This window comes from Solea solea, chromosome 12 (assembly GCF_958295425.1).
Source record: "Solea solea chromosome 12, fSolSol10.1, whole genome shotgun sequence".
NCBI lineage: Eukaryota > Metazoa > Chordata > Actinopteri > Pleuronectiformes > Soleidae > Solea > Solea solea.
Window position 1 is genome coordinate 23,141,311 of NC_081145.1, and position 24,525 is coordinate 23,165,835.

The 24,525-nt window shown below is 40.5% G+C and overlaps 3 protein-coding genes across 5 annotated transcripts in view; all 3 read right to left on the bottom strand.

Annotated features, from left to right (window-relative positions):
• LOC131469598 (homeodomain-interacting protein kinase 3-like) overlaps nucleotides 1-8,136 on the bottom strand; it is a 34,314-nt gene extending 26,178 nt beyond the window's left edge. The window contains exons 1-4 of the mRNA XM_058644728.1: nucleotides 7,735-8,136; nucleotides 2,078-3,084; nucleotides 1,645-1,836; nucleotides 1,329-1,510 (exon numbers count right to left, since the gene is read on the bottom strand). Of these exons, the coding sequence (XP_058500711.1) occupies nucleotides 1,329-1,510; nucleotides 1,645-1,836; nucleotides 2,078-3,084; nucleotides 7,735-7,759 (1,406 nt within the window). The 5' untranslated portion in view covers nucleotides 7,760-8,136. The remainder of the gene's footprint in view (nucleotides 1-1,328; nucleotides 1,511-1,644; nucleotides 1,837-2,077; nucleotides 3,085-7,734) is intronic.
• Nucleotides 8,137-9,481: 1,345 nt separating this feature from the next.
• On the bottom strand, nucleotides 9,482-16,135 carry tcp11l1 (t-complex 11, testis-specific-like 1). 2 transcript variants are annotated; one of them, XM_058646385.1, is made up of 10 exons: nucleotides 15,849-16,135; nucleotides 14,440-14,569; nucleotides 13,762-13,894; nucleotides 13,538-13,658; nucleotides 13,225-13,445; nucleotides 12,790-12,926; nucleotides 12,477-12,655; nucleotides 12,206-12,387; nucleotides 11,533-11,705; nucleotides 9,482-10,996 (listed from the first exon to the last, which is right to left on the bottom strand). In XM_058646385.1, exons 2-10 carry the CDS (start codon nucleotides 14,555-14,557, stop codon nucleotides 10,773-10,775), a joined length of 1,488 nt encoding a protein of 495 aa, XP_058502368.1. In that variant the 5' UTR covers nucleotides 14,558-14,569; nucleotides 15,849-16,135; the 3' UTR covers nucleotides 9,482-10,772. The 2 variants fall into 2 exon arrangements, with proteins under 2 accessions (XP_058502368.1, XP_058502369.1); XM_058646386.1 differs by lacking the exon at nucleotides 15,849-16,135 and adding an exon at nucleotides 15,707-15,841.
• A 587-nt stretch (nucleotides 16,136-16,722) lies between these two features.
• On the bottom strand, nucleotides 16,723-24,388 carry LOC131470222 (DEP domain-containing protein 7-like). Of its 2 annotated transcripts, none has more exons than XM_058645902.1 (12): nucleotides 24,155-24,388; nucleotides 22,777-22,968; nucleotides 22,145-22,286; nucleotides 21,957-22,052; nucleotides 21,160-21,341; nucleotides 20,571-20,766; nucleotides 19,760-19,905; nucleotides 19,243-19,401; nucleotides 18,356-18,498; nucleotides 18,142-18,267; nucleotides 17,934-17,957; nucleotides 16,723-17,089 (listed from the first exon to the last, which is right to left on the bottom strand). In XM_058645902.1, the coding sequence occupies exons 1-12, from the start codon at nucleotides 24,219-24,221 to the stop codon at nucleotides 17,003-17,005; spliced, it is 1,560 nt and encodes a 519-aa protein (XP_058501885.1). In that variant the 5' UTR covers nucleotides 24,222-24,388; the 3' UTR covers nucleotides 16,723-17,002. The 2 variants fall into 2 exon arrangements, with proteins under 2 accessions (XP_058501885.1, XP_058501884.1); XM_058645901.1 differs by having other exon boundaries at nucleotides 17,882-17,957.
• Between the last annotated feature and the right edge of the window lie 137 nt (nucleotides 24,389-24,525).

Consider the following 24,525-nt stretch of genomic DNA (forward strand, 5'->3'; position numbering starts at 1 on the left):
TTTTTTTTAAATGACACTGTTCCTCAAATAAACATCTCAGTTCCTCTGCAGGTTGTGCAACACCGGCAGAGATTAGGGTGTGACGTCCTGAACACGATCAGACATAAGTATGAACGCAAGCGTCCAAAAAATGCATGTGCATGTGAAGAAAAGAATGAGGGAGTGATGCAAAGAGGAGGACAACAGTGAAAAACAAGAAGTGGGGTCAATTATGTGCACTCCATGGAGCTCCCAGTGTGCAGTTCATATAGAGCACTTCACATTACATAAGAAGAGAGAAGGCCCTGAAACATATAGGGTGGAACAAGACATTGCTAAGCCCTGTGGGAAATGGGCACACACATTACACAACCCATGGGACATTACAAACTCACACTCTGTGTGGGTTATCATGATAACAAATGACATTTCAAAGCATATCTGAGCTTCCTCAAAAAATATTTTCCCCTGTTAATCTCAATTCTAAACATTGTGTTCTGCTTAAAACCAGCTGGGGTTCTACCAAATGCACAACGTGTACCTTTGTTGAATCTGCACTTTTGGTTTCCGTCATAACAAAACTGACTAGCATTTACAACATAACACATTTCACTTTCATCTGTGGGCAATTTCTTTTTAGTTTTAGTGTTGTAAGGTGATTTGTGGGTTGTTATAAGAGCCTACAACACCCACTCAACTGCCTCGAATACTAACAACTGTTAATACATGCAGCACAAAAGGAGCAATCTTATACAATCTTGCATAACATGTAGCCTGCTGCTTTAATATGGACATATCTGGTGTTGGATGTGACTTTCAGAACTGTGTAGAACTGCAAATGCTCTACAAGTGATGGTAAAGTTGGGTCAAAAAAAACAAAACAACAGAGAGGACAACCTTGACTGAGATAGATGTTTGGACGGTGTAGTGTTTGAGCTCAAACAGCATAAAAAAGTTCAACTTCTCTTAACTTCCATCAAACACAAGCAAAACAAAGCAAAGGAGTCATGATACCTTTCAGCAGACATGTAACACTTTTAAACTTTTAAAGTGAATGAGCAGCATTTCAGTTGCAATCTCCGCAGCTTATGTGTGAGTGCAGTGCAACAGCAAAAAATTCAAGACAAAATTTGGACCAAAATTAAATACTGCATATGAAACAGGAAAAATGCAAGTTGCTACAATTACAAAGTCTGGGTTCTGGTCACAGAATAATTAACTAAGCTGTAACTTACTGAAGCCTTAGCCACTGTAGGATGATGCCCTTCAAGCACTTTTGAAGAGTAAAAGCTGTTTTTCATAGGTTTTGATCCTATGGCCTTTTCAGAAATTGAAGTGAAATTCCTTACCTATAGTAACGGGACTGCAGGTAAGTAGAACAGACAGCCTTGGAGACATGGCTGGCAGAGCCAAAGTCAATGACCTTGACCCTGTAGGGTTGCCTGGTAGGGTCCACCAGCATGATGTTCTCTGGCTTCAGGTCAGCATGGATCAATCCAAGAGACTTAAGTTTCTTTAAGGCTTTTGCCACCTGCAAACATTTGTGAATAAATACAAATATGAGAGCAGACGTGATTGCAGGATAAAGGTGGGTGCACAAGTTTATGATAGACTGATGGATACAGATCGACAAAGAAGTCCCATGAATGAAAACCAACACTTTACCTGCTGTAGAATAGGCCTGATGATTTTGAGTGGCAGTGGGCTGAACTTGTTCTGTTTGAGGAAGTCATACAAATTTTGCTCCAGCATCTCAAACACCAGGCAGGTGTGGCCGCGATGCTGAAAGCACTCCAAAGCACGCACCACATTGTGCTCATCCGCATTCTCGCTACTCAGCCGGGCAAGGATCTCCACCTGGAGATTCAGAAACAGATAAGGAAATTCAGTTCACAACATGATGAGTAAAAAGAAAACAGTGGGGAAAAAATTCAGCAAATGGAATGTAAAAATGAAAGTACGTGCTGGTGTGATGCCTTGACAAATTACAGTCACAAGCAACTAGGGCACTGTTCCAGACTCATCGGTTATCCCATGATTACAAGTACACCACTATCAATGAAACATTTACACAACAAAAAGACAAAAAATCCCTTACCTCAATCTGTCCCTGACGTGCATAGGATGGATGGTTCTTGAGTATTTTAACAGCCACTACTTCATGCGTCCCCCTCTTCCAGCACTTAACCACCTGACCAAAGGTTCCACGACCCAGAAACTCAAACACCTCATAGCTGTTCTTCAAGGAGCACAGAACCTCGTGTTGAACTAACTGATAGTCCCCGTCTCCAGATCCAGTTCTGGTCACCGTAGCCCCTGCCACTGCCTCAGTACTACCGTTAGGCTTGATTTCCATGCCTTTCACTCCATCCACTGTGCTGTGTTGAGCAGGCAGTGTTCCTTTGCCCCCTGCTCTGACAGTGTCTGTATTGTTCCCAGTGCTGGTTTGCAACATGGCCACAGATGGAGGAAGTGAAGATAGAGCAGATACCTCCTCCACTATCTGCATGGTTCCAATGCAGTTTTTCTCCTGCGGTTGTTCTCTACCGTCAACTACCCTGTTTTGCTCACATCTCTGGGTGACACCTGTTTCGAGAAATTGAACGTATCCCCCTCTGGTTTGTACTCTCCTGTTTCTGCTCTCCTCCTCCTCTTCTCTGATACAGCCCCTCCTCAGTAGCCCACAGTACAAGCCTGCGCCTGATGGAGTTCCACCACTGTCCCCCTGAGGCCTCACTTCCTGAGGGCCCCTGTTTTGGCAAAGACTCTCCTGATTCTGGATCCCAGCTGGACCCAATCTTTGTTGCTCAAAACTGTCCTCTCTTTGCCACCCTGCCGTCAGTAAAGCCCACTCCTCCCTTTCTCCAAGGTGCACTCCCCTGTGTCGTCTCCCTGAATCAGCCCCGGCTGAGGAAGGGATAACGTTATTTGGATAGGCAATTCCGTAGTTGACTCCAATCACATAGGTCTTGGGTGGTGGTTGATGCTGAAAGGCTCTGATGTTATTACTGTGGTGGGCCTCTTCTGTTTGTCTGCTGGTTCCTAAGGCACTTGTTTGAAATGAGTGCAGGTGTGATGGGTAAACCAAGACTTGCGAGGCCATACCTAAAAAAGAAAAGAAAAAAAAGGTTACAGGTTGACACACTGCGACATGTTTTCATTTACGAATATTATTACTTCAAGCTGCTGTCAACAACAATACAATTTGGCTATGGCTAAATACACACCATGATGTTTTAATTTGAAAAAAGGACTTTAACAAAAAATCTGTGTCTAGAAAAACTTTTATCATGTTACATTTCATGCTCATTGGGCATGAGTGTAACATTTCAACTATCAACAATAAAAAGTAGGAGCAGGAGTATCTTTGACGAGAACAACAACAAAATGAAAGTGAAGTTGGTTTTGACAAGATGTTTTATCTACAGCTTGCAGTCAGATAACTGATAAGAACCGATCAGAGAGAGAATTATGGTTGTTGCATCACTGTTTCGAAAGGTTCCAAAGTCCCAAAATATTGTTTTCAGTGCTCTGAAACACCAGGGTAGTGTGGAAGGCAGTCATATTCAGAGCATATTATTCAGGGTAAAAAGGGGGCTACATTTATAAGGGCTGCAATTATTATTCGATTATTCCATTAACTAAATTAATTGTCATTTATTCTGATAATAAGATTAATTGTTGATGTATTTTTTTTTTTTTTTTTTCAATAATTAAAACAAGCCTTCTGATTTTTCAGCTTCTTAAATGTGAATATTTTCTGGTTTGTTTGCTCCATAAAACAAATAAATCATTAAAAGGTAAATCATTTTGGTTTGTGGACAAAGCAAGACATAACATTAAGATACATTGATCAACATTTTCAACATTTTCTGGACCCAACAAGTACTCGAATAATCGAGAAAATTATCAACGGAGTAATTGATCATTTTTAATTAATTGAAAATAATCGTTAATTGCACCTCTAAAATGTGTTGTCCTGGTGGTATAATCAAAGGTAGCATTCCGGTAGCATGTTGGTGAGGTTATGGTAACATTAGTTTGAAATTAACAGCTGGCTAGCAAGTTAATATCTTACAATGTGTTCATTTAAGTCAACACTGTGCTGTCTTTTAGAAGTTGTAAGTGTGTGTGAGGGTGAATTGTTGTTTGCATGTTAAGAATCAGGCAGTCAGGTCCAGCAACTGTGAGTGACCAACTGGCAAAGACAGGTGCCATCATATGACAACCCTGTTGATTTGGGTGGAGACAAATGCATCCCATACCAACGTGGGATGTGCAGTGAAGAGGACAAAAACACCAACAACATAAATCATCCACAACATATGGTTAGTAATTTAAGTGATGCTGATGTTACTTTGTGGTTTGACTATTTGCATAACATTGTGTGCTATTGAATTATGTGAAATATCATAATCTAACATTAAGGGTATGGTATAAATGACTAGAGCTGATAAAAGGCTGCCAGAGGCTGAAAGAGTATTCTTACTTACAATCTCAATAACTATTACACACATTATGACTATTTTCCTACTATCATTTTTAGCTGGAATCAAAAGAGCTGTTACCGAGGAGGACAAGAAATGGCCATTGGTAACCCCTGAGACTGAGAAACCCATGCCACTGAGCACAGACCCTAGGTTTAGTGATTGCTTTTGAAATACAGACATCAGTTATTAAATTTCACTAACAGAAGCTCTATCATGTCAAGATAGCCAATGCAACATGTATATTTTAAAATGTGACCACAAGAAACCAAAAAAGAAAACTACATACTGGTTAAAATAGCACCTTACCTATCACCTCGTGAGCAAGATTGCAGTCTAAATAAAGCAGCCACAAAAGCTGCCAGAGCGAATACACATCTAAGCCATCATGTCACCCTTACTGGAAAGGGGAACTGGTTAAGTGAAATGGGAGACGGGGGAAGCCCATTGCATTGCTGGCCTGTCCCTGCAAGCTATACTAGAGGGTCAGTTTCACACAAAGTAGAACAGCGAAGCAAGCAGTACCCTGGGGGGAAATAATACACCACGAAGCCTGATGAGTCTTCTTTAACTCTGATGTTACACCAAAATTACTGATTTCAAAGAGTAATGATGTAATGAACCTTTCTGTCTGAGAAGAGTGTTTTTTTTTTTTCATGAGGCATTCATGGATATTGTTCCTGCCCAACAGTGAAATAGTTTGAATCAAAATCTGTTATCGTCAAGTGCTTAGGTTCATCCATGAGAGCACACTGATCTCCACTGGCTGCTGCCTCAGTCCAAGGCTCAAATTCAGCTGACATAATGTTAACAACACTTAGTGATACAACCAAGTCGAATTTGACTCCCAAGTACGCTTTTTATTTTGAGATTGGATTGGAGATTTACATTAAACACAACCAACAGAATAGTCTTGTTTACAACTGATGAGACGAATTGTGCCTCTATATCGTTTATTCAACCACTTATTACTGTCCAATTTATTATTGCTTTTCCATTAGGGATAGTACCTGGTATCTGGTGCTTTTTTGGTACCTGCTCTGGTGAGGTTCCAAGTGAGCTCAGTTGACACTAAAATGTGACGTCAACAGACTGCCGGCCACAGATTGGTCAGAAAGTGTTTTCACTGGAAGAGTCATGAGCGCGACATACAACACAAGAATCAAACCCGCCATTTTTAAAACTGGCAAGAGTGTTACGGCAGACATACACAGCTGCTGTTGACGAGGTGCAAATGTTCCTGTGTTTAATGACTGATGGGACAATCCAATGCGTTTGTGTCACGTATAAAACGACATTACGGCAGTTTCAGGCAGCCGTGCTAAGACGACCCTGTCCACATTGAGGAGGTACTATTGATTTGTCCTGAGGAATTAATGGAAAATGAAGTGACTGATACCCAAACCGAGTAGAGTCGAGTACTAGAACTGTATATGAAAAAGCACCATATGTTGCTTTGTCAGATATCTGATTTGTGATGGGTTTAAAGCATATGCTGTGTGAGTGTGACATTAAAAAAATTGTTATTTCATGTTCACTGCTCACTGAGTTAATACAATCTCCACTCCTGAATGTGTTTTTCTCCCTTCTATTTCAAAAGGTACATTCCTTTCCAAGCAGCAAGTCATGGCATTGTGATAACAGGCAAAAAACAGGCAGAGGCAAACCCAGTCTGCCACACATCCTGCATTTTCCTGACTGGGTTCACATTTAGAGTCACATGATTCTGGCTTTAAGCTGCATTACACACATACAAACGCACACTCACGTAAATTGGCTGTCTCAAGAGCAAAGTTTTGCTCAACAAGAAATGCTGAGTGGGAGCCAGTGGCCTTCTTTGCTTCTCAAGCTGTCAGATACAGGCTCAAACAGGCAGAGGGGTGTGCCTCAGAGTCAACATGACAATTCAACACACTTCTCTCAACATGACTGGTAGGGATTTAACACATACGCTGCTGGTAGGGAGACAATTACTGTTATTATGACCAAACCTTTTTAAAAAAAAAAACTCTTTCACACAAAAACTTGGGCGCTGTCGATAAAATTGTTGAAGCCATTAGTAGCAATAACAGCATTCCTCAACCGAGATCAATTTCATGCATATTTTCCTTTGCTCACGATTCACAGCCTGGCAAATAGTGGTAATTAAATTGATGACGTTAGTCACAGTTTTTTGCAATAAAGCTGAAGAATCACCACCATATGGCTGGTCTGCATGATGTGACCTAGCACCTGCTAAGGTTACATAACCACCATATTTTTATGAGACATTTTTTTGTGAGACACGACAAAACACGGACAAAACTGTGACACCTTCTGCTTTATCTTCTCTCACTGCCAAACTAGGTTCCCTGATAACTCACAGGGCAACAAGATCCAGGCCTGAAATGGAGTCATGACAACAAGGGGTGTGTGTGTGTGTGTGTGTATTTTAATGTAGTACAAGAATGCCAGCTGTACACACAGCCTGTTACTGGTCAACTTAGGCGACAGTTGCCATATGGGATGAGTGTGTGTGTGTGTGTGTGTACACTCAATTTTGTTACCTCTTTGGGACCTTATCTTGTATAAAACTGACTTGTTAAAAGAACTGTAGTCCTAATGGCCTAATCCTAACGAGACAGAACCTCATTTCTGAGGCTATGGTTAGTAGAGAAGACTAAATAAATTAGGAATGAAAACTTGAATTGAGGTAAGATTAAAGTTAGGTGTAGGCGTTGACTGATTATGGATAGGGATAATGCTTTGGTTAGACTGTGCAAAATAATATAAGTCACAGAGTACTAACAAGAAAAATGAGCACGGAACTGACTGTGTGTGTGTGCGTGTGTGTTTGGGGGAAGGGCAACTCCAGCCTGACACCTGTTGAAACTTATGTTGTACGTGACAGGCAGCGGAATAAAGACTGTGTTACCACCTTATATATATTTAATAACAACCACACAGGCCAATTCATACTTAGCGTAAGGCAACCGTTCCGTTTACGTAGCCTATTTACGTGAGAAACTCCACGTCCACGCTCTTCCCACATACAATAGCATTTACGTCGAAGTCAAAGTCACACAACACTTTAATAACAAGTGCATTAGTTAAACAGAACCTCAACTTTCACTTCTATACACCAGGGATAACTCATGAGCTTTTGTTGATATATCGATAAAGTTGACTAGCTTCACAGTTAGCAAACTAAGCTAAGTCCTAACAGCGTTGGATTGACGAACCACAGAAAATGTTTAGCCTCAAGTTTTAGTCGGACGAGGTCACAAACCTTCAGGAAGACCAGTAAATCGCATCGTCCAGGGCGTCAAGGAACTGGCTATTAACGACAAGGACCCGCACCACGGTCAAATCCCGCAATGATGCTGCCACTGCCGCCGCTGCTGCTGCTGTTGCTGCCGCCGCTACTGCTGCCATCTTGTTGTTCCAACGACGAGAGGAGACTGAGCGACTTTTCGCACATTTGAAGCCCAAAATAACACAAAATACCACGGAATTACGCACACCAGCGACGGCCCATGGTTTCCACAGCCGCCTCGGGTTTCACGGAACGTCACCGCGGTTTCTAATGGAGACGAACGCCCGTGTTTATAAACTTTTGCATGGTCGACGCCTCGTCGTCCGACAAAATTAGCTGCTCGCAGCTAGCTGTTGCTGCTCGGGGTAGCTTGTTGCTTCTCCGCATGTGTGGAATGTTAGGGAGGAGAGAGAGAGAGAGAGAGAGAGAGAGAGAAAGGGGGGAGGAGTGTTTGCGTGTGTATGCACGTGTATAATAATAATGTAATCATAGTAATATTGATCATATGTACTATTTAATTTGAATGGGAGAGCTGTGTCTATAAATGTCTTATACTACCATACACTAATGTTTACATGTGTTCCATTTGTGCCCAAAATATGTCGCTATGTGCTCTGTCTATGTCTACTGAACATGTGAGAAGACATTTGTGTGCTGTCTAGTATGTCCTTGTGTCATTACATCGTGTTGTCATTTGACAAAGTGTTGTTATGATGTTTTGTTTGACAGTGTCATTATGGTGTGTTGTCTTGGTGTGTAGTTTGGCAATGTCGTTATAATGTGTTTTTACGTCGTTACTACGTAAATGACGTCTTGATGTTTCATTACTATGTGTCGTCTGACAAAGTCGTTGTCGCCTGGCTACCGCGGTGGCACCGGACGCCCCTTTACCGGATTACCCTTTGCGGTGGGCGGAGGGACCCTCACAGCAGAGCTGTACCACTTCAGTATTGTCCCCTAACATTAATTTATTTTTCATGTATCATAGCCTACTGACAAGAACAATCTGAATAAAAGTCAAAATATAGAGATATATACTTTATATAAAAGTATTATCACGTTATAACAAGATAGTTTCTCGTTATAACAATACTGAGCATGTGGCAGCAATACGCTTCCGTATATATGTCAGTCACATGTTCCATTACTTTTGCTCACATGAAAAATGGCTGGGTTCAAATAAAAGGTGCTATCTTCTATGTTGTGTATCAGATCCAGATGTAAATACCTGGAAGTAAAAGCTGAAATGTTCATCTTGTGTCTCATATTCATCTTTCGATGTCAAACCCAAATGTTTTTAATCTATGGCAAAAATAAAGGAATGTGCACTGTTCCCTTTTGGAGGGTACTGTATGAACAAATGTATAACATGAATACCTAAACTAGCAATCATGTAGCAGAAACGCCATGCATTTAGGCATGCAGACATTGTCAAGAAAAAGATGGGATTGGGATTTTCATGTACAATATCTGACTACCTTTAACATCCTTGTAACCAGTTTGGTTATTCTCCTCCAAACTCCCAGAGAACTGACACTCACTGGATATTTTTCTGTTTTCGATTGTTCATTAGTTGTCATCAAACTTACTGATTTATTATCAATTTCACTGTCATGAAATAATCCAGTTGTGTATTTCAATTAAAGTGTGTTTAATGAAGAATTGCATGACCCCGATTAATCTGTTCTTCCAGAGCTGGTGCAGGACAAAATCACAACACTTGTGTTTAGGACTAACAATGCTTTATTGACATGTTTGATGAAGACTTGTCACAAATATGGAGAACAGTTAATAATGTGTCGTAAATGAGCACTGGTTTTTCATTTTCACAAAAAAATGTCCACCTATCTAGAGTGATGAAAAAATATGACAGCAACCATAATTGTGGTTCAAGTTAAAAATTTGCATTGGAAATGTCAAGACCAAGAGGCAAAGCAATGTGTTTGTCAGAAATAAATATTCTAAATGTGGTAAAAACAATCGAAGTGTCAAACATAAGTGAAGGGTTAAAAAAAAAAAAAAAAATTAAAGTTGTTCAGTTGAATTTATTCACAACCTTTATCTTCCCTTTTCTGTGTGACAATTTACTAAAAAAAAAGAGTTCCATGCTCGTTTTATTTTTTTTTTCAGACCAGCTCTGTATACTGTGTGGTATTGGCCCCCTGCTGCACAGCACATCTTTCATTGCCCCCATGATCCAGTACAAATATTCCGACCCTCAGAGAAGATTTCAACATCTATGCAAAATGTCACCAGGCTTTTAAGCTGTTAAAGACCTGTTAAAGCTGCTGTAAAAGTTAAAATGTGTGTAAATAACTCTACATTCTGTGTTTGCAGACTGATTAGAAACCTACAGCACTTTATCCAACCAGGAGCCAGAAATCCACAAAGAAGTGATCCTCTCTGCTTGTGAAATTAGGCTGTTTGTTGGTGAGTAAATGCAGTTTTTCTATACTACATCTATAATATATAATATATAATATCTATTATATCCATTTGTCAGTGCTGGCACAGCAGGCTTTGGAGGTGTCAGGTATACAGGAATCAAACCCACAACCTTTTGGTCGAAAGACAAACCCGCTCTATCACTGACCCACTCTATACTGGTTTCTTACTGATCAGCTTCTTCACATAAACATAGTTTTCCCAGGTCTTACTGCTACTCTGTGGTATGAGGTGGAACTACACTTAACATGTGCTTAATTCTTATTTTTGGAGGATTGATTGAAAAGGTCAATAACACTCTTGATGTGATGTGTAAATACAAAGCTACAACTTGGGGGGAGTTAGCTCAGCTTAGAATGAAGACCGGGCATGGTAAAACAGTGATCTATTTCTGTACAAAGGCTTTTACACATTTTTTAAATACAGGATAAGTATTGTGAGGTCACAATTTAGGCTGAGAATCAATAATAAGCAACACTGTGAGTTAATGTGACTGAGATGATGGGCAGTTACTAGGGGGGGGGGGGGGGGGATGCAGACAAAATTTCCACATCATGATGTCATGTTTACGTCTCTGTGCTGGACATCCCCCCTGCTGTCAGTATGTTCTGGAGAATTTTTTGGTAGAATTGGGAGTAGACGAGCTTGTTGTAGTTAACGAGGCCGGTGAAGAGATCGGCGAGCTCCTTCAGCTCTCTGCTGATCGGAGCCAAACCTCCCGGGAGAGCAGGAGGGGTCTTAGGTTGACTGGATTCCAGGAAAGACAGGAGGTACGTCTGAACCCGAGAGTCTGAGGAGAGGGATGAGAATCAGGATTATTTCCATGTAGGTTTTTTTTACACACAATGAATTTTTTTAAGTGTTAATTCATAGTATAGTCATTACATCAGCAAGTGGCAAAGTGTGGGCTCTAACCTATTTTATGCACCCCCTATGGGTTTGGCTTAAAATGCTTTTAGAGGACAATTCTAAATAGGGGCCTGAGACACAGTTGGTTGAGGAGTTACCACCAATCATCACTTCACCTTTTGACTAACTATTTCGGTGGATGGCAGCCATGTTTTGGTCTCGCTTTCTCACAGTGTCTCTTGGTCCTCCAAAGCTACATATCAAGTTTGGTATAGATAAAGTAAAAATCTCAAGATTTTCATTGATTAGGAAAGGAGATGCTTAATCCATCATATTTAACTACCAAGTTTTATGGCTCTACCTCTAAATATAACCCAATACAATTGAGGGGCCCCTTTAAGTTAGGACCCTAAAAAAGTAAAAATATGTGGAGTATATAAAGATATGTGTAAATGGAGTAACACTTGGACATCATACCCATCAGCCTGCGGACTGTGTTGTCTGACTGGACGGTGGCGGAGATCTGACCCTTCAGAATGTCCTTTCTGTCAGGGGAGAATGGGGAGTAGCCATGTTGGCTGAGGCACTGACTTAGTTCAACACACAGCTTCTCTCCAATGGTGGCCAAGGCCTCCTGCGCATTGAAAGACCTGTGGAAGGAAAAAGAAGTTGTCTGAAGCCAAGTTCGCACGACGTGGAGTTGTAGGAGTCACTGTGCAATTTTCCTTTTTCAATCTCCGGGGTCCGCGCTGAAGGCAACAGAAGCTTTGGTTGGGTCTCAGAGAGTCACAGGAATTAATATTTCATGCTTAACAGCTGCTCAATATGGCTGATTGACCAGGAGTTGCAAAACTTGTCGGGTGACCTGCTTATTGAGCTGAAAATAGTGGATTGTGAATTAGGCATGAGTGTAGCAGCACAACCAGGACTTGTACATATCATGTAAGCAATAAAAAGATACATGGCGTTACACATTACAACAGGTTTAGAAGCAGTGGCACAAGCTGAAGACACATGGTGAATTATTGAAATCATTGAAGCTTCTGTGAGAGACAATGACTTTTTGTTAGCTTTCAGTAGCTGATCCAGAGTGACTGTTGGCTGTTGCCACTCCCCCCATCGTCTTCATAAGGGGCTGTTTTGTACTTACGGTGCATGCATATCGGTAAGCATGACGTTGACGGTGTTCTTCAGTGTGTCCATCAACCCGGGCAGGCCTGAGATGGCCTCCCCAGCTGTAGTGTAGACTATGAGAAGCACAGAGGAGAGCAGGACTAACCGATCGACCTCCTGTTGCATCTCCTGGAACCGAGCTTTATCCATCAGCATTGTCTGTTGGGGGGAGGAGGAGGAGGAGGGGGTAAATACAGCTTTAAAAACATTTAAAGAAGATGCTAATCTTCAGAATTGAGAGTGTGTACCTCTGGGAACGGGTCTGAGGCTTGGTCCCACTTCAGCAGGCGTAGATAGGCATGATTATGGACATTATGAAGGAGGAGAGATGGAGGGTTAGATGAGGCAGCACTCAAACCATCCTGGCCAGACTCTCTCAGGTGTTTCACTGTGTCCTCGAGCCACTTCTCAGTGTAGTCTAATGCATCTAAACAACAGAAGATCATTTTACTCTGCATGTCATCACAGAAATCACTATTTATTATTATCGCAATTACAAAACTGTCTTTCATTAGCCCGTATAAAAGGTACAGTTGATGTAGTTAGTAACGGCCTCCTTACTTGGTTGTTTTTCCACAAACCCCTGGAATTTGCTCCTCTCATACTCAACAGACTGTTGCATCAAATGAGGCCTGATGCTCTTCAGGGTAAAGTTAGCCATGTCCATCTTCATCAGGTCTAGAAGTGAGAATATTGCTCTGAGACAAGGGAGAAAGATGAATAAACAGAAAACATTGAGACAAGCATAATGTCTTAAGAGTGCAACTTTTATCTCACATCTCATTATGAGGTACCGACATTTGTATTCTCAAATACAAATGTCCACAGAAGTTTAAAAAACAAAGTCAGCAACATGTTTGGACTTAAATGGATGTCTGACAGCAGCATATGTTGATGTCAATCCAGAAGAATCTAACTTTGGCACTATAATGGATTGGAATGAAGGCATGGAACATGCAGAGATAATAATAGCGCCTCTCCTGTCTCTTCACGTACTTGAACAGCGGCACAATATCTGTGATCTCTTTTAGCTTGTTGATGTCCCTGTCTCTGCTGGGGGCGCACAGCGAGCCCATCATCCCAACAATGAACTGGGAAAGTTGACCAATGTCAAGAGCTCTGTTCTCAGCCTGCTGCTGGATTAGAGGCAGGTCCAGGACCTCTTCGATGCGGCAGCGCAGGCGGCCGTGGCCCGGGCGCAAGAAAGACAGCAGAGTCTGGACGAGTAGAGAAAAGAGAGCGATTGAAGTAATGCCATGAAATGAAAAGACATCATTATTTCTCGAATACAAGAAAAGCCCCATATCACCTCCTTGATCTCAGCGAGAAGTTTGATAGCATGTTCGTATGACGGTGGATCCTCCTTCAACTGTGCATCCAAACAGTCCCAGAATGCTTTGTGCATGATCTCTTTCACTCTGTGCTCCAAACTGTACAGGGATGAATGACGCACCGTTACTTTCACAGGAACATGATAACTCGGGAGCAAGGACTTGAGTTAAAGTTACTGAGGTACATAAATGAAATAATCACCTTCCTTCAGAAAGTTCTGCAGGTTTGATTTGAAAACCCTGGTTGACTATTATTTCATGAGCCAAAGCCATGTTGGTGACGTTCTTGGCGGTTTCCAGGAGCTCCTCCACAGAGACGAACTTGGGAGGACTGGCTGTGAGGGAGAGGAAATGCATCAGCACTCAAGTTGTAGTGTAGAGAAAAGGTGGTGTTTGGGTGGAATTCAAGAAGATGAAAGTGCAAATATCATCAACTGAAAATATGAAAGGGAGAGTTCTCTGACTGTGCCGAAAACCAGCTTGAGACACAAAGGCTCTCTCTCTTAGTGGAGACAAAGTCAAAACTGATTTTAGCTGAGGTTTGTCACACAGGAGTTCAAATGCATTGTTTTGTAGATTCCTTCATTCTGAATCACCTAAGTGGCACAAACTGTCCAAGAGGAGACCAGCAGCTCTTGTGTTACCAAAAGCTAAAAACGCTGATATTCTCTGTGAACTTTGGTGAGAGATCTAGCCACAAGATAAAGCAGTAAATATATTCGTATGACAAGTAGGCATTGATTTTTTTTAAGTGAGCCTTGTGTTGTGTCTGTGTCTCTGCCTGGTTTGCTGACAGTGTGTCAGTACTTTATAGAATCAAAATTACAGAATTTATAGTCTTCAGAAAATCCAGACTATCCATTTGAAGCCTTTTCCTCACCTTGTGGAGTATTTGCCCGGACTCTTCTCATCATCGTCTCCTCAGAACCATCCTGGTCCCTTTCCTCCTTTGACTCCTCGTCTCCTCCGCCCTCATGGTGATCTGCCTCCTTTGACATACTGGCTAAACCCTGCGTTTGGATAGAAGACGTCACGTCAGTGCTGAAATCTTGTTAGGACCTAACACGGTGGTGTGTTCAGTGTCCGCCGAATAGAACGAGAGCAATAAAATGGTTACAGCTGAGACGTTTCACTGTTGTTTTGACCTTCAGGTCTTCTTCAAGATCTGTGAAGGCTTGAAGGCTGAAACGTTATTAAGTAAAATGCGTGCATATGGAGTTGTTTCCCCCTATATTTGTAGTCTAAAATACATGGCGTAAGTGTAAATACTTCTTTATAGGAGAGGAAAACAAATTGAGCTTGCAACCTTCTAGTTATCATCTCAAATCCCAAGGGTTGGGGAGCCCCTGAGCAAGGCACCCAATCCCCCATTTCTCCCTGGGTGCAGATAGGTACTGGTACTACTTTCTACGACAACCATCTCTAGAGTTTAGAATATTATGGAAAATAGGAGAATATCCAGAGTTTGTTTTTGTATAGACTTTTGTACGTTTGGTTCATTGAAAATAAAACTTTTAATTCTATCAAGTTTGCCTATTCATTTACCTAATGTGCAATGTGTAATCTGTCATGTTAATGTATGAAGGTTGAGACAAATTAACATTAGGGAAACATTCTGGGAACCAAAAGAGAACATTCTCTAAAGGTTGTATAAAGGTTGTATAAAAGTAACTTAGGGGAATGTTCTGGGAACCTTTAGAGAACGTTCTCTAAAGGTTGAGATAAAATTGGTTACAGGAACGTTCTGGGAACCAAAAGAGAGCATTCTCTAAAGATTGTTTTAAGTTTGTGTCAAAATAACGTTCTGGCAACGTTCTGGGAACCAAATGTGCAACCAAAAACTAACCTTAGGAGAACCTAGGGAACGTTCCCACAACCAAAAGGTAACGTTAAAGGTAACAAAGGTAACAAATATTGTTAGCTGGCCATCCTGGTTCAAAATATACAACCACATACAACCACATTATTAGGTATAGTTTGTGTACCCAGTACATGGAGCATATTTTTAACTGTCATTTTAACGAGGTAAAGTGTAATTACGACTGAAATTATGTTGTTGTCTGTAATGTCAAATTCAGTAGTTAAATGTTAAAACAAGTTTGCCACAGAGAAGGACTGTTGTTGTGAATTACAGCAGATGACGTCACCTCGGGTAGTTTGGTAGGCGATGAAGAATGAGGAGTGCGGTTCTAAAACACCGAGGAGCTGACGGAGGTAAACAAAACACAACGGAGCCTCGTGGTCCACGTATCGGCCTTCACAGCTCTCATCTGCGGTCAACGTACTAACCTTGCAATCGGCAGCCCCGAGGAATGACGGTTATTAGCTCTACGTTAGCCTTGGTGTGCGCGAGCACGACTGTCAACACAAAAACAACAACAACAATAGGAACAGCAGAGGCTGCCGTTTCATAATCCGCTCATGACGACACCACCACAGCACCACTGTCACAGAATAATTAGGCACTAAACCATAGTCTTCATCAGGAGGAAGATATTAACTCTTCATTTGGTCAGAACGTCGCAGTTTCTGCTGCTGCTGATGATGATGATGAAAGAAAGATGCACTTCCTGGTTTGGGTGGGGCTAACGTGAGGTATCAGTCGAGCCCCCACCCGCGCGCACACTTATGACGTCACTATTGAGACAATGATGTCAGGACCAGAGGTGGAAATAGTACTGAAATATTCTACTCAAGTAAAAGTAACACTATTTTGATAACATTTTACTTAAGTACAAATAAAAGTGCTGGTCTAAAAATGTAAAAAAAAAAAGTTTGTTTGTTTGTTTGTTTAAAAAGTTACTTAGTTACTTTTTTTTTGCATTATAAGGTTCAGTGTCTTGTTCAAGAACACATATAGACTAGCAGTGACAGGAATTAAACCTACAGTCTAACTGTTGAAAGACAACTCACCCTACCACTGAGCCACCATTGCACAATCCTTAATCCTTACTTACTTGGACCGTAAATGGTTTCATGTAGAAGAGATGTGTATGTGGAGGATACAACTGTAGATGAATGAATGAATGGTCTGGAGTTTCCCGTGGTGTTCAAATGAGACCCAGCTACACATTTCTGAGCTGTTTTTCAAAAACTTGACCTTTCCTCACTATTCTATCCATTACTTTAAAATCACACAGTCAGTAAGGTGTCAACCGTTTATTTATTTATTTCAATCAATTACAAAGCACACACAAGAGCAACAATTTAGTATGTAGGCATCTTTCTCAAGTGCAACTTTACATGTACCTATATTTACCAAAAAAATGTTAAACTGCTCTGCAGCTGCTGGTGAAACCAACTGGGTTTTTTACAAAGCTACAGCACACTAGCAGCAGAGTCACCAAAGAACTGGTTAAATATCTCTGGGTGGGCTTGATAAAACTGTCCGAGCAGACGTTTCCTCTCCTTGGCTGAGGTCTTTGTGTTCACGTGGATGAAGTTCAGCAGAGTCCACAGTTCCTGTCTGGTGGTCTCCTCTGTAGAGTCAGTGAAAGTCCTGCTGGAAACCTGCCGACATGACATGGGGCCTAAAGGACAGAGAACAATAGGTAACATTTAACTGTGGAGACACCATGTTATTATAGTCTTTTGTGTGGGTCTTCACAGATCACATCTTTGAATATGTTATATTTCTGTCGATGATGGTGCTTTTCCACACAGTCCTGATTTGGATTTTTTTTTTTTTTTTGCTTTTCCATTCGGAATAGGACCTGGTACTTTTTTACTGCTCTTGCGAGGGTTGAACTGATATCTGAACTGATACTATACGTGACTGGCGACAGACTGCCGTCCACTGATTGGCGGAGAGTTTCGGCACTGGAAGATAGATCAACAAAAAAAGACTTAAACATCCTATAGACTCGGTAATCTCCAACATTTAGCAAAAAAATGTCTAAAAACGCTTAGAGTGGATTCTGGTGTATTTCTGCCAAAAAGCGGGAATCACGAGCCGCGAGCTGCATCACAACCCATTTCTGCTGCTGTAATTCAGTTCATTGACTGTGTCAGACGGAGTCATGTAGGAAGTACTGGACTAATCTTTTAATTAACTGATTCTAATGATTCACTACACTGAAAACTACTGCTTTAAAAGTCACTAGTTTGTGTGTGTCACATGCTATAACGAAGTCACGGAGGTTTCATGCAGCTGTGGTAATGGAAACCAAACCAAACCATGTAGAGTCGAGCCACCATAGTGGAAAAGCGCCATTAGAGTTAATTTCCTGTTAGTTGCAGAACATGTCAGTGACTTGTTTATCTGAAAACCATGTGGGGTGAATCATGTATTTTACTCAAAAGTCATTATCATTGTCATTTACTAGTCACATCAGGCTGTATCCCGTGCACAAGGCCGGCCAGCTTGTCACTCACTCCTTTGTGCAGAGCCCCTGGAATCTGGAGGAAAGAGAAACATGGACATTATCCAGAGAGAGTTTGATAGTTTTTATTAGTTTTAGTTTTGTTGTAATATGGAGGATTCATAAAGGTCATAAATATTGTGTCCTTAAAGATAATTAGGGGCTTTTATACAAGGAAAATGTGGGATTTTTGTGGGATTAAATTGTAGTAAATTATTTACCTTAAAGATTTCCTTTATGTTGCTGAGCATGAAGATCACGAGCAGGTCTTCTTTCTCCTTGGAAAGAGCTTTGCTGAGGACGATCGCTCTGGAGAAAGACTTGTTCACTGCTAATCTGTTTTCCATCTAAAAAGGTTCAACAGAACATTTTTAAAAACATTCAAGTGCAAAAAAATGCATGAATCAATACAAAGACCAAGTCACCAGCTCTCACATCCTTGTCCAGTTTGATCCCATGTGGATCAGCTGCCAGACTCATGAAAGTCAGCAGCCTGCGCAGCTCGTCTCTGCAGCTAGGTGGCAGCAACTTCAAGCACAGCTGCAGAGCCTCAAGAGCCATGTCTAACTTGGCCTTCACTGAGGAAGAGAAAGAGAGGCTTGACGATGAGTGATGTGGATGTTGGTGCTCGACATTAAAGGTTCATCCTCCAGTATGTGATTATAAATGACATTCTAATAATTAACAGACTGAATGAATGAAAGAATATTTACAGAAATAAAAGGCTAAACTAATAAATAAATACAAAATAAATAAATGAATGAAAAAAAGAATGATAAATAAATAAATAAATGATTGATAAATAAAATAAATTAGTAGATAAATAATATATAAATATAATACAAAAAAATAATAGTGACAGAAATGCAGAACTAAATAAATGAGTAATAATAAATAAATACGTTGAAGAAATACATTTTCTCAATAAATAAATCCTTAATGGCTGACTTTCATTTATTTATTCTTTATTTTTTCATTCATTTACTTATTTCTTTATTCATTCATTCACACATTTATTTATTATCATATTTCAGTACTCTTTCCAACGCTGCCAACGTTCATAATTGCCTGAATTTGTGTAGTTTGTTCCCGGCATAACAGTGAGATAGATATTGTAGTCTTAAGCAGTAAGAGTTTTTTGTTAAAGCAGTAAAGAGTTCATGTGTCAAGTTGGTTCTTGGAGCAGGGGTTCACGTCTTTGTGTCACACAGCACAGTCGGTGCTAACTCTGTGTCAGTACCTCATACAACCACACTTCAAAAAAAACCTTAACTATCCCTTTAACATGGCTCCCTGGTAAGTGTGAACAAAGTGTTTCTTACCCAGCAGGTCAGTGATGGCTGAGTAGATGTCAGTCATGTGCTGTGGCAGCAGTGGAGGTTTATCCGTCTGGCTGTAGTGTTTGATCAGGGCTCTGTAGAGCAGCACTTTACACTGGACCAAACCACTCGGAGAAAGACGGAGCTCATCACTGTTGTGACCTGGGGTTTACACAAAAGTCAAGTCACTTTTATTTATACAGACCAACATCACAAACACAGTCTGTACAGCTTCCCAGTTTTACCCTTTCATAAATGGAATTGAAAGATTTTAGATTTTTAGGAGGTCAATAACATTTTGAGGTCACTGGGATTTGACCTCTAGTTACCCAAAGCTAAAAAATAACCTGTGAGTCTTAGTGAACATATGAGCCAAATTTAGGAGGATTAATCAGGTAATGTATCCTAAAGTTGATCATTTAAAGTGCTTGAAAATTTCAGCCACACAGACTTGAAATAACGACAACACATCAAACGGGCTCAACTGACCGCCCTCACTGACCCTCATTCAAACATTTACCTGCTTGTTTGGCAGCCGTGCCAGCTGCGTCACAGCTCTGTGGCTCCTGAGGGAAACAGTGAGGGAGCTCCCTGCTCAGCTCCACCACAGGCTGGTCAGAGAGGAAGTCGAGGCAGTCCAGAGCTGCACACAGCCACTCGTCCTCCCTAAGACGACGTGGATTAACAGCAGGAAAAGCATGTTAGTATTAGATCGAAAAAGAGACCCCATTATTCTGTATTCGTTGGTTATTTTGCAGACAAAAACCAGAGAATGAAATGCTGATGAGCCTACAGTCCTAAATATATTTAAAGAAACACCTAAGCATCAAAATGTCAGTCCAATCCATAAAAGGGTCAGAAATGTCCCGTGAGTAAGGGCTTTTGCCCATTTTTCCAGAATAACTTTCAATATCTGGCAGTTATTTACAATTTACTGCATGTTAAAATAGTGTATTTACAATTTAAAATGAAGAAAAACACCAAGTTTCATTCAAAAACAAACAAACATTGTAGTTGTACACGAAGACCAGAATGTGCGTGTTAAATTTGAAATTGGATTAATATAAAACATATTTGAAATAAATATTGTTGAGTTTTTGTCTCAATGTCCCAAAACAGGTAAAAAATATGCAAACTATGTACATTATGCACATATTTTCCAACTTTTTCTCTTTTTGGTGAAAATTACGCTTCCTGCCATAGCGCGAGTGAAATTACCGTAGTAACCCCTTGACCCCAAGCCCTTGACCTGGCAGTGACTCAAATCGGCATAAGCATAGTTCCCTTTCCGATTGGCTTCTATAATTTTGAATTTCAAAGTCTGTACATACTGAGTGTCTCTGAAGGCCTTGAGGATCTGTCTGTCCAGGTGGTTGCTGCTGTAGATCAGGTCTGGATTATTGTGAGCCAGCAGGTGAGGTGGAGACAACAGGCTCTGGGTGCACTGGAGCAGCCCTTCGAGGATCGGGAGCTCAACCAGGTTTAGCAGCCGGAGCAGGGTCTGCTCATGCCACACCTCATCCACCACTGTGGACATAGACAGAACAAGAACAACTGTTGGATCAAAGGAGACATCAGGGGTAGTAGTAGTAATAACTGACTGGAATTAAAATCATTCATTCCACACACCAAAGTCCACAGAAAAAATGAGCGATTTAACATTACAGCACACAGGAGTTCATCAGTAAGTTCAAATGTGTTATTTTATGACTTTGGTGTTTGAAATCCTTCGTTTTACTTTACCCAAGAGACACAAACATACAAAACGAGGCCGCAGAAGATCAGCAGCATCTGTGTTTGTCTGGAGCTAAAAACGCTGATTTTCTCTATGGACTTTGGTGTGGGAGAGTGAGCTGTGATTTACAAATGTCTGTTTCCAGTTGCAAAAGGCCGTCCTACTATCACTTAAGAGTGACTTACATGACTGTGGTAACGCAGGGTGAGTCAGACCTCTGCTGGGACTAACACTCCGACCGTCCACCACTGTCTCCAGTGACAGGCTGGCAGGGACAGGGACAGGGACTGACAGGAACGTCTGAGTGACTTTGACAGGACTCGTCACGGGAACATGTGACCTGGTGGGACACGTCTGCTCATCCCGTCTGCAGAGACAAACATGAGACAACTGAGAGCTCCGGTTGGTGGCATTTTTCACAATATTATGATATACATTATAAGTGAATAATGGCTCTTTACTATTGAAGCAGGTCAAAAGTTAAGATAAAGACACTTAATTTGCTTAATAATTAATAAAAACATTAATAGGAATTTCATATGTAAACATATTTAGGAAAGAATTTCGAGCAGCACTATTAGTGTTGAGCCAAGCTATCAGTAATGCATGCTTATATAAAATGTATTTTTACAATAATCCCTGCGGAATCAGTGAAAATGTTGTAATTTTTTGTAATTTTTATTAGCCTATTTTGGTTTTTGTGATGATTTTACATTAAAAAAAAGTTTAAATTTCAGTTCTGTATGTTTGGTTAAGTTTGTGTATATACCATGACTTTATTCACATTTAAAAACATTTATTGTGCACCCACTGTATACTCTTCTTCACACAGCTTTGTAAGTAAATGTAAGTCCCAGTGTTTTGAGTCACTTCGTATTTGTACACTCTGTTGGATACTGTAGCAGGTGCATTCAAATATTACAAAATTGTAAAGTAGTTTAAGATCAAATCAAGCCAAAATGAAGGTGGACATTTCTCCTACTTCTCAGAGCGATCACTGCAGAAGAGTTTTTGGATCCCGTTCACGAGCAAACCTCTCTCCAGCTCATCGACAGAGGGCACACGCATACTTACAAACCTGTGGAGGCAGATCAACGTCTCACTTTAATGTAATGTGGTAAACATCAGTCATCATCACTAAATACAAATATGCATCTGTGTGCGTCTGACCTGTACAGGGCACTCTTGCTGTCCTGAAAGACGTTCTGCTTCTTGTCTCTGCCAAACACGTTGGTTCCCACTGCGTCAAACACCTTTGAGTCCAACAGAGACTGGCACACACACACCACTTTGTCCCGGGACACGCTGGCACCTTTAATTCAAAAGTGTTGTCATAAATATAAAGACATTTTATGTGAATGTGTGTCCCACAAACCGAGGAGAGGCTTGATGACACAGTTGGAAGTGGAACATCTGATATATCTGAATATTTTTATTAAAATCTTGATTAAAAACATTTATTTTCTCATATACTTATGATTGAGCTTATATTTATAATATGTCTACACTGTACAGTCTAACCTTTTGTTTCCTTTCCATTTTTCTGTAATCTGTTTTATTTATGTTATCATTGTGTAAAAATTGTAAATTGTAATGTTTTTCCCAACATTGAATGTTTTTCTGTTGTTATATAAGCACACTGAGTTTCCTTTGTATATAAAATGTACTCCACAAACAAAGCTGCCTTGCCTATTGTGGGAGCCTTTAGTTAAGCGACTAAAATGTGTTTTTCTTTGTGTCTTAGATCCAGCAGCCATGTTTAAAGCTGGTTCTTGTTGCAGAGGACACACACACACACACACCCTCAAAGCCCTTGACGTTGTTAATATGCTGCGTCACTACATCCACAGCCTCTGAGCCCAGGAAACAGTCACTGTGGGACTTGAGGTGAACGCGACGACGCTTCACCGTCACAGACGACCTGAGGTGTGAGATGAGGCCGCTCCACAACGAGGAGGACTGCGCTCCTGCTGGTTTACCGACTACGCCGCAACCTGAGGGACATGAGGCGGAGAAACTAAACGGACAGTACAGATAAAGGCAACAACAAGCTTCTTCATTGTGAATATTTTCTTGTTCCCAAGGAGCACCATTGTAACACCATTATCACAAACGTTAACATACAGTCGAGCGAAGTCAGCTACAGACTTTTCACAGAAGGCAGATTTATTTCCAATAAGATCATTTGCTTTCCCATCATCCTCCTCTTCCTCACATATACTTCAGACACTGGTATAGTGACATCAGATTTAGATAAAGTGACAGAATTATTATAATTTGTTTCATTTTCTACACACTCTGATCACATACCCTGGTTTATACAATAGAAAGGTATTTTCTGATTTTCCTCCGAGCACCACCAGAGGAAGCTTACGTACCACCGGTGGTACACATACTACAGTTTGAGAGCCATGGCTCTATATAACAAAGAAATGATTAAAACTCATTGGTTTAGAGAACGCCATCCTTTCCCAACACTGATCAACATTTTATGGATCAAACACCTAACGAATCATATGTTTGAGAAAATAATCGACAGATAATCGATTATGAAAATGATAATTTCTTGTAGTCCTATTCTGTATTTTTTGGGCTTCTGGTGTTCTGGTTCCTTTGCTCCTCTTTGACCGTAAACAGAATCATTTATGTACATGGACAAAACAAGACTGCTGTCATTGTACAGGAATTAATCAAGAAAATAATCCAGAATAATCATCTGGAAGAACAACCACAAATTAAATTAAAATAGAATAAAAATAATGAATAAATAATAAAGATGCTACATTTAGATTCATATCTATATTTCTCACTCTAGTCTTTATTTTCTTATTGTTTGTTTTACTTTTCTCTCATATTTATTTAATTTCGTCCAAATTTAAAAACCTTATGACCACAACAAATCCCCTTGTGTAGAAAAACAACAAACCTGATTCTAACTTAAAATTTTGAATTTTGTAATTTTTGTGTTTATTGGGCTTTTCTACATTAAAAAAAATAATTTGAGTCATACAGGAACGGATGGGTGAACCACATGAATTAATACACACATTTATATATTATATGTAACATTCTCTTTGATGTTTTTGAGATTTTTTTTTACAAACCAGGCCTTAATGAGCAGCTCAACTCACAGCAGCTTGACACTAGTGTGTGTGTGTGTGTGTGTGTGTGTGTACTCACCATGAGGCCTCACACACAGTTTCTCTGCCAGGTTCAAAGCTGCAGCTCTTTCCTTTATCGAAGCCATGATGACACTAAAAACCCCAGGGAGGTTCGCGTTCGTCTGTCTTTGACTTACACAAAAACAAAAGGAAAGACACAACAAGGAAAGACGATCCACGTCCAAACGCTGGCGGCGTCTTCACGTTTATGCTGCAGTTCTGTACTCTGACCGCTAGATGGCAGCGATCACCAAAATCAGATTTGACACAGGAGTTCAAGTCAGCTGTCTGACTTTGTGGTATTGACTTGTTTTTAATGATGATATATCAGTAGTATTTATTTATTTAACAGTAACATTTACAAGTATATTTTTTATTCCTGTTTCTAAA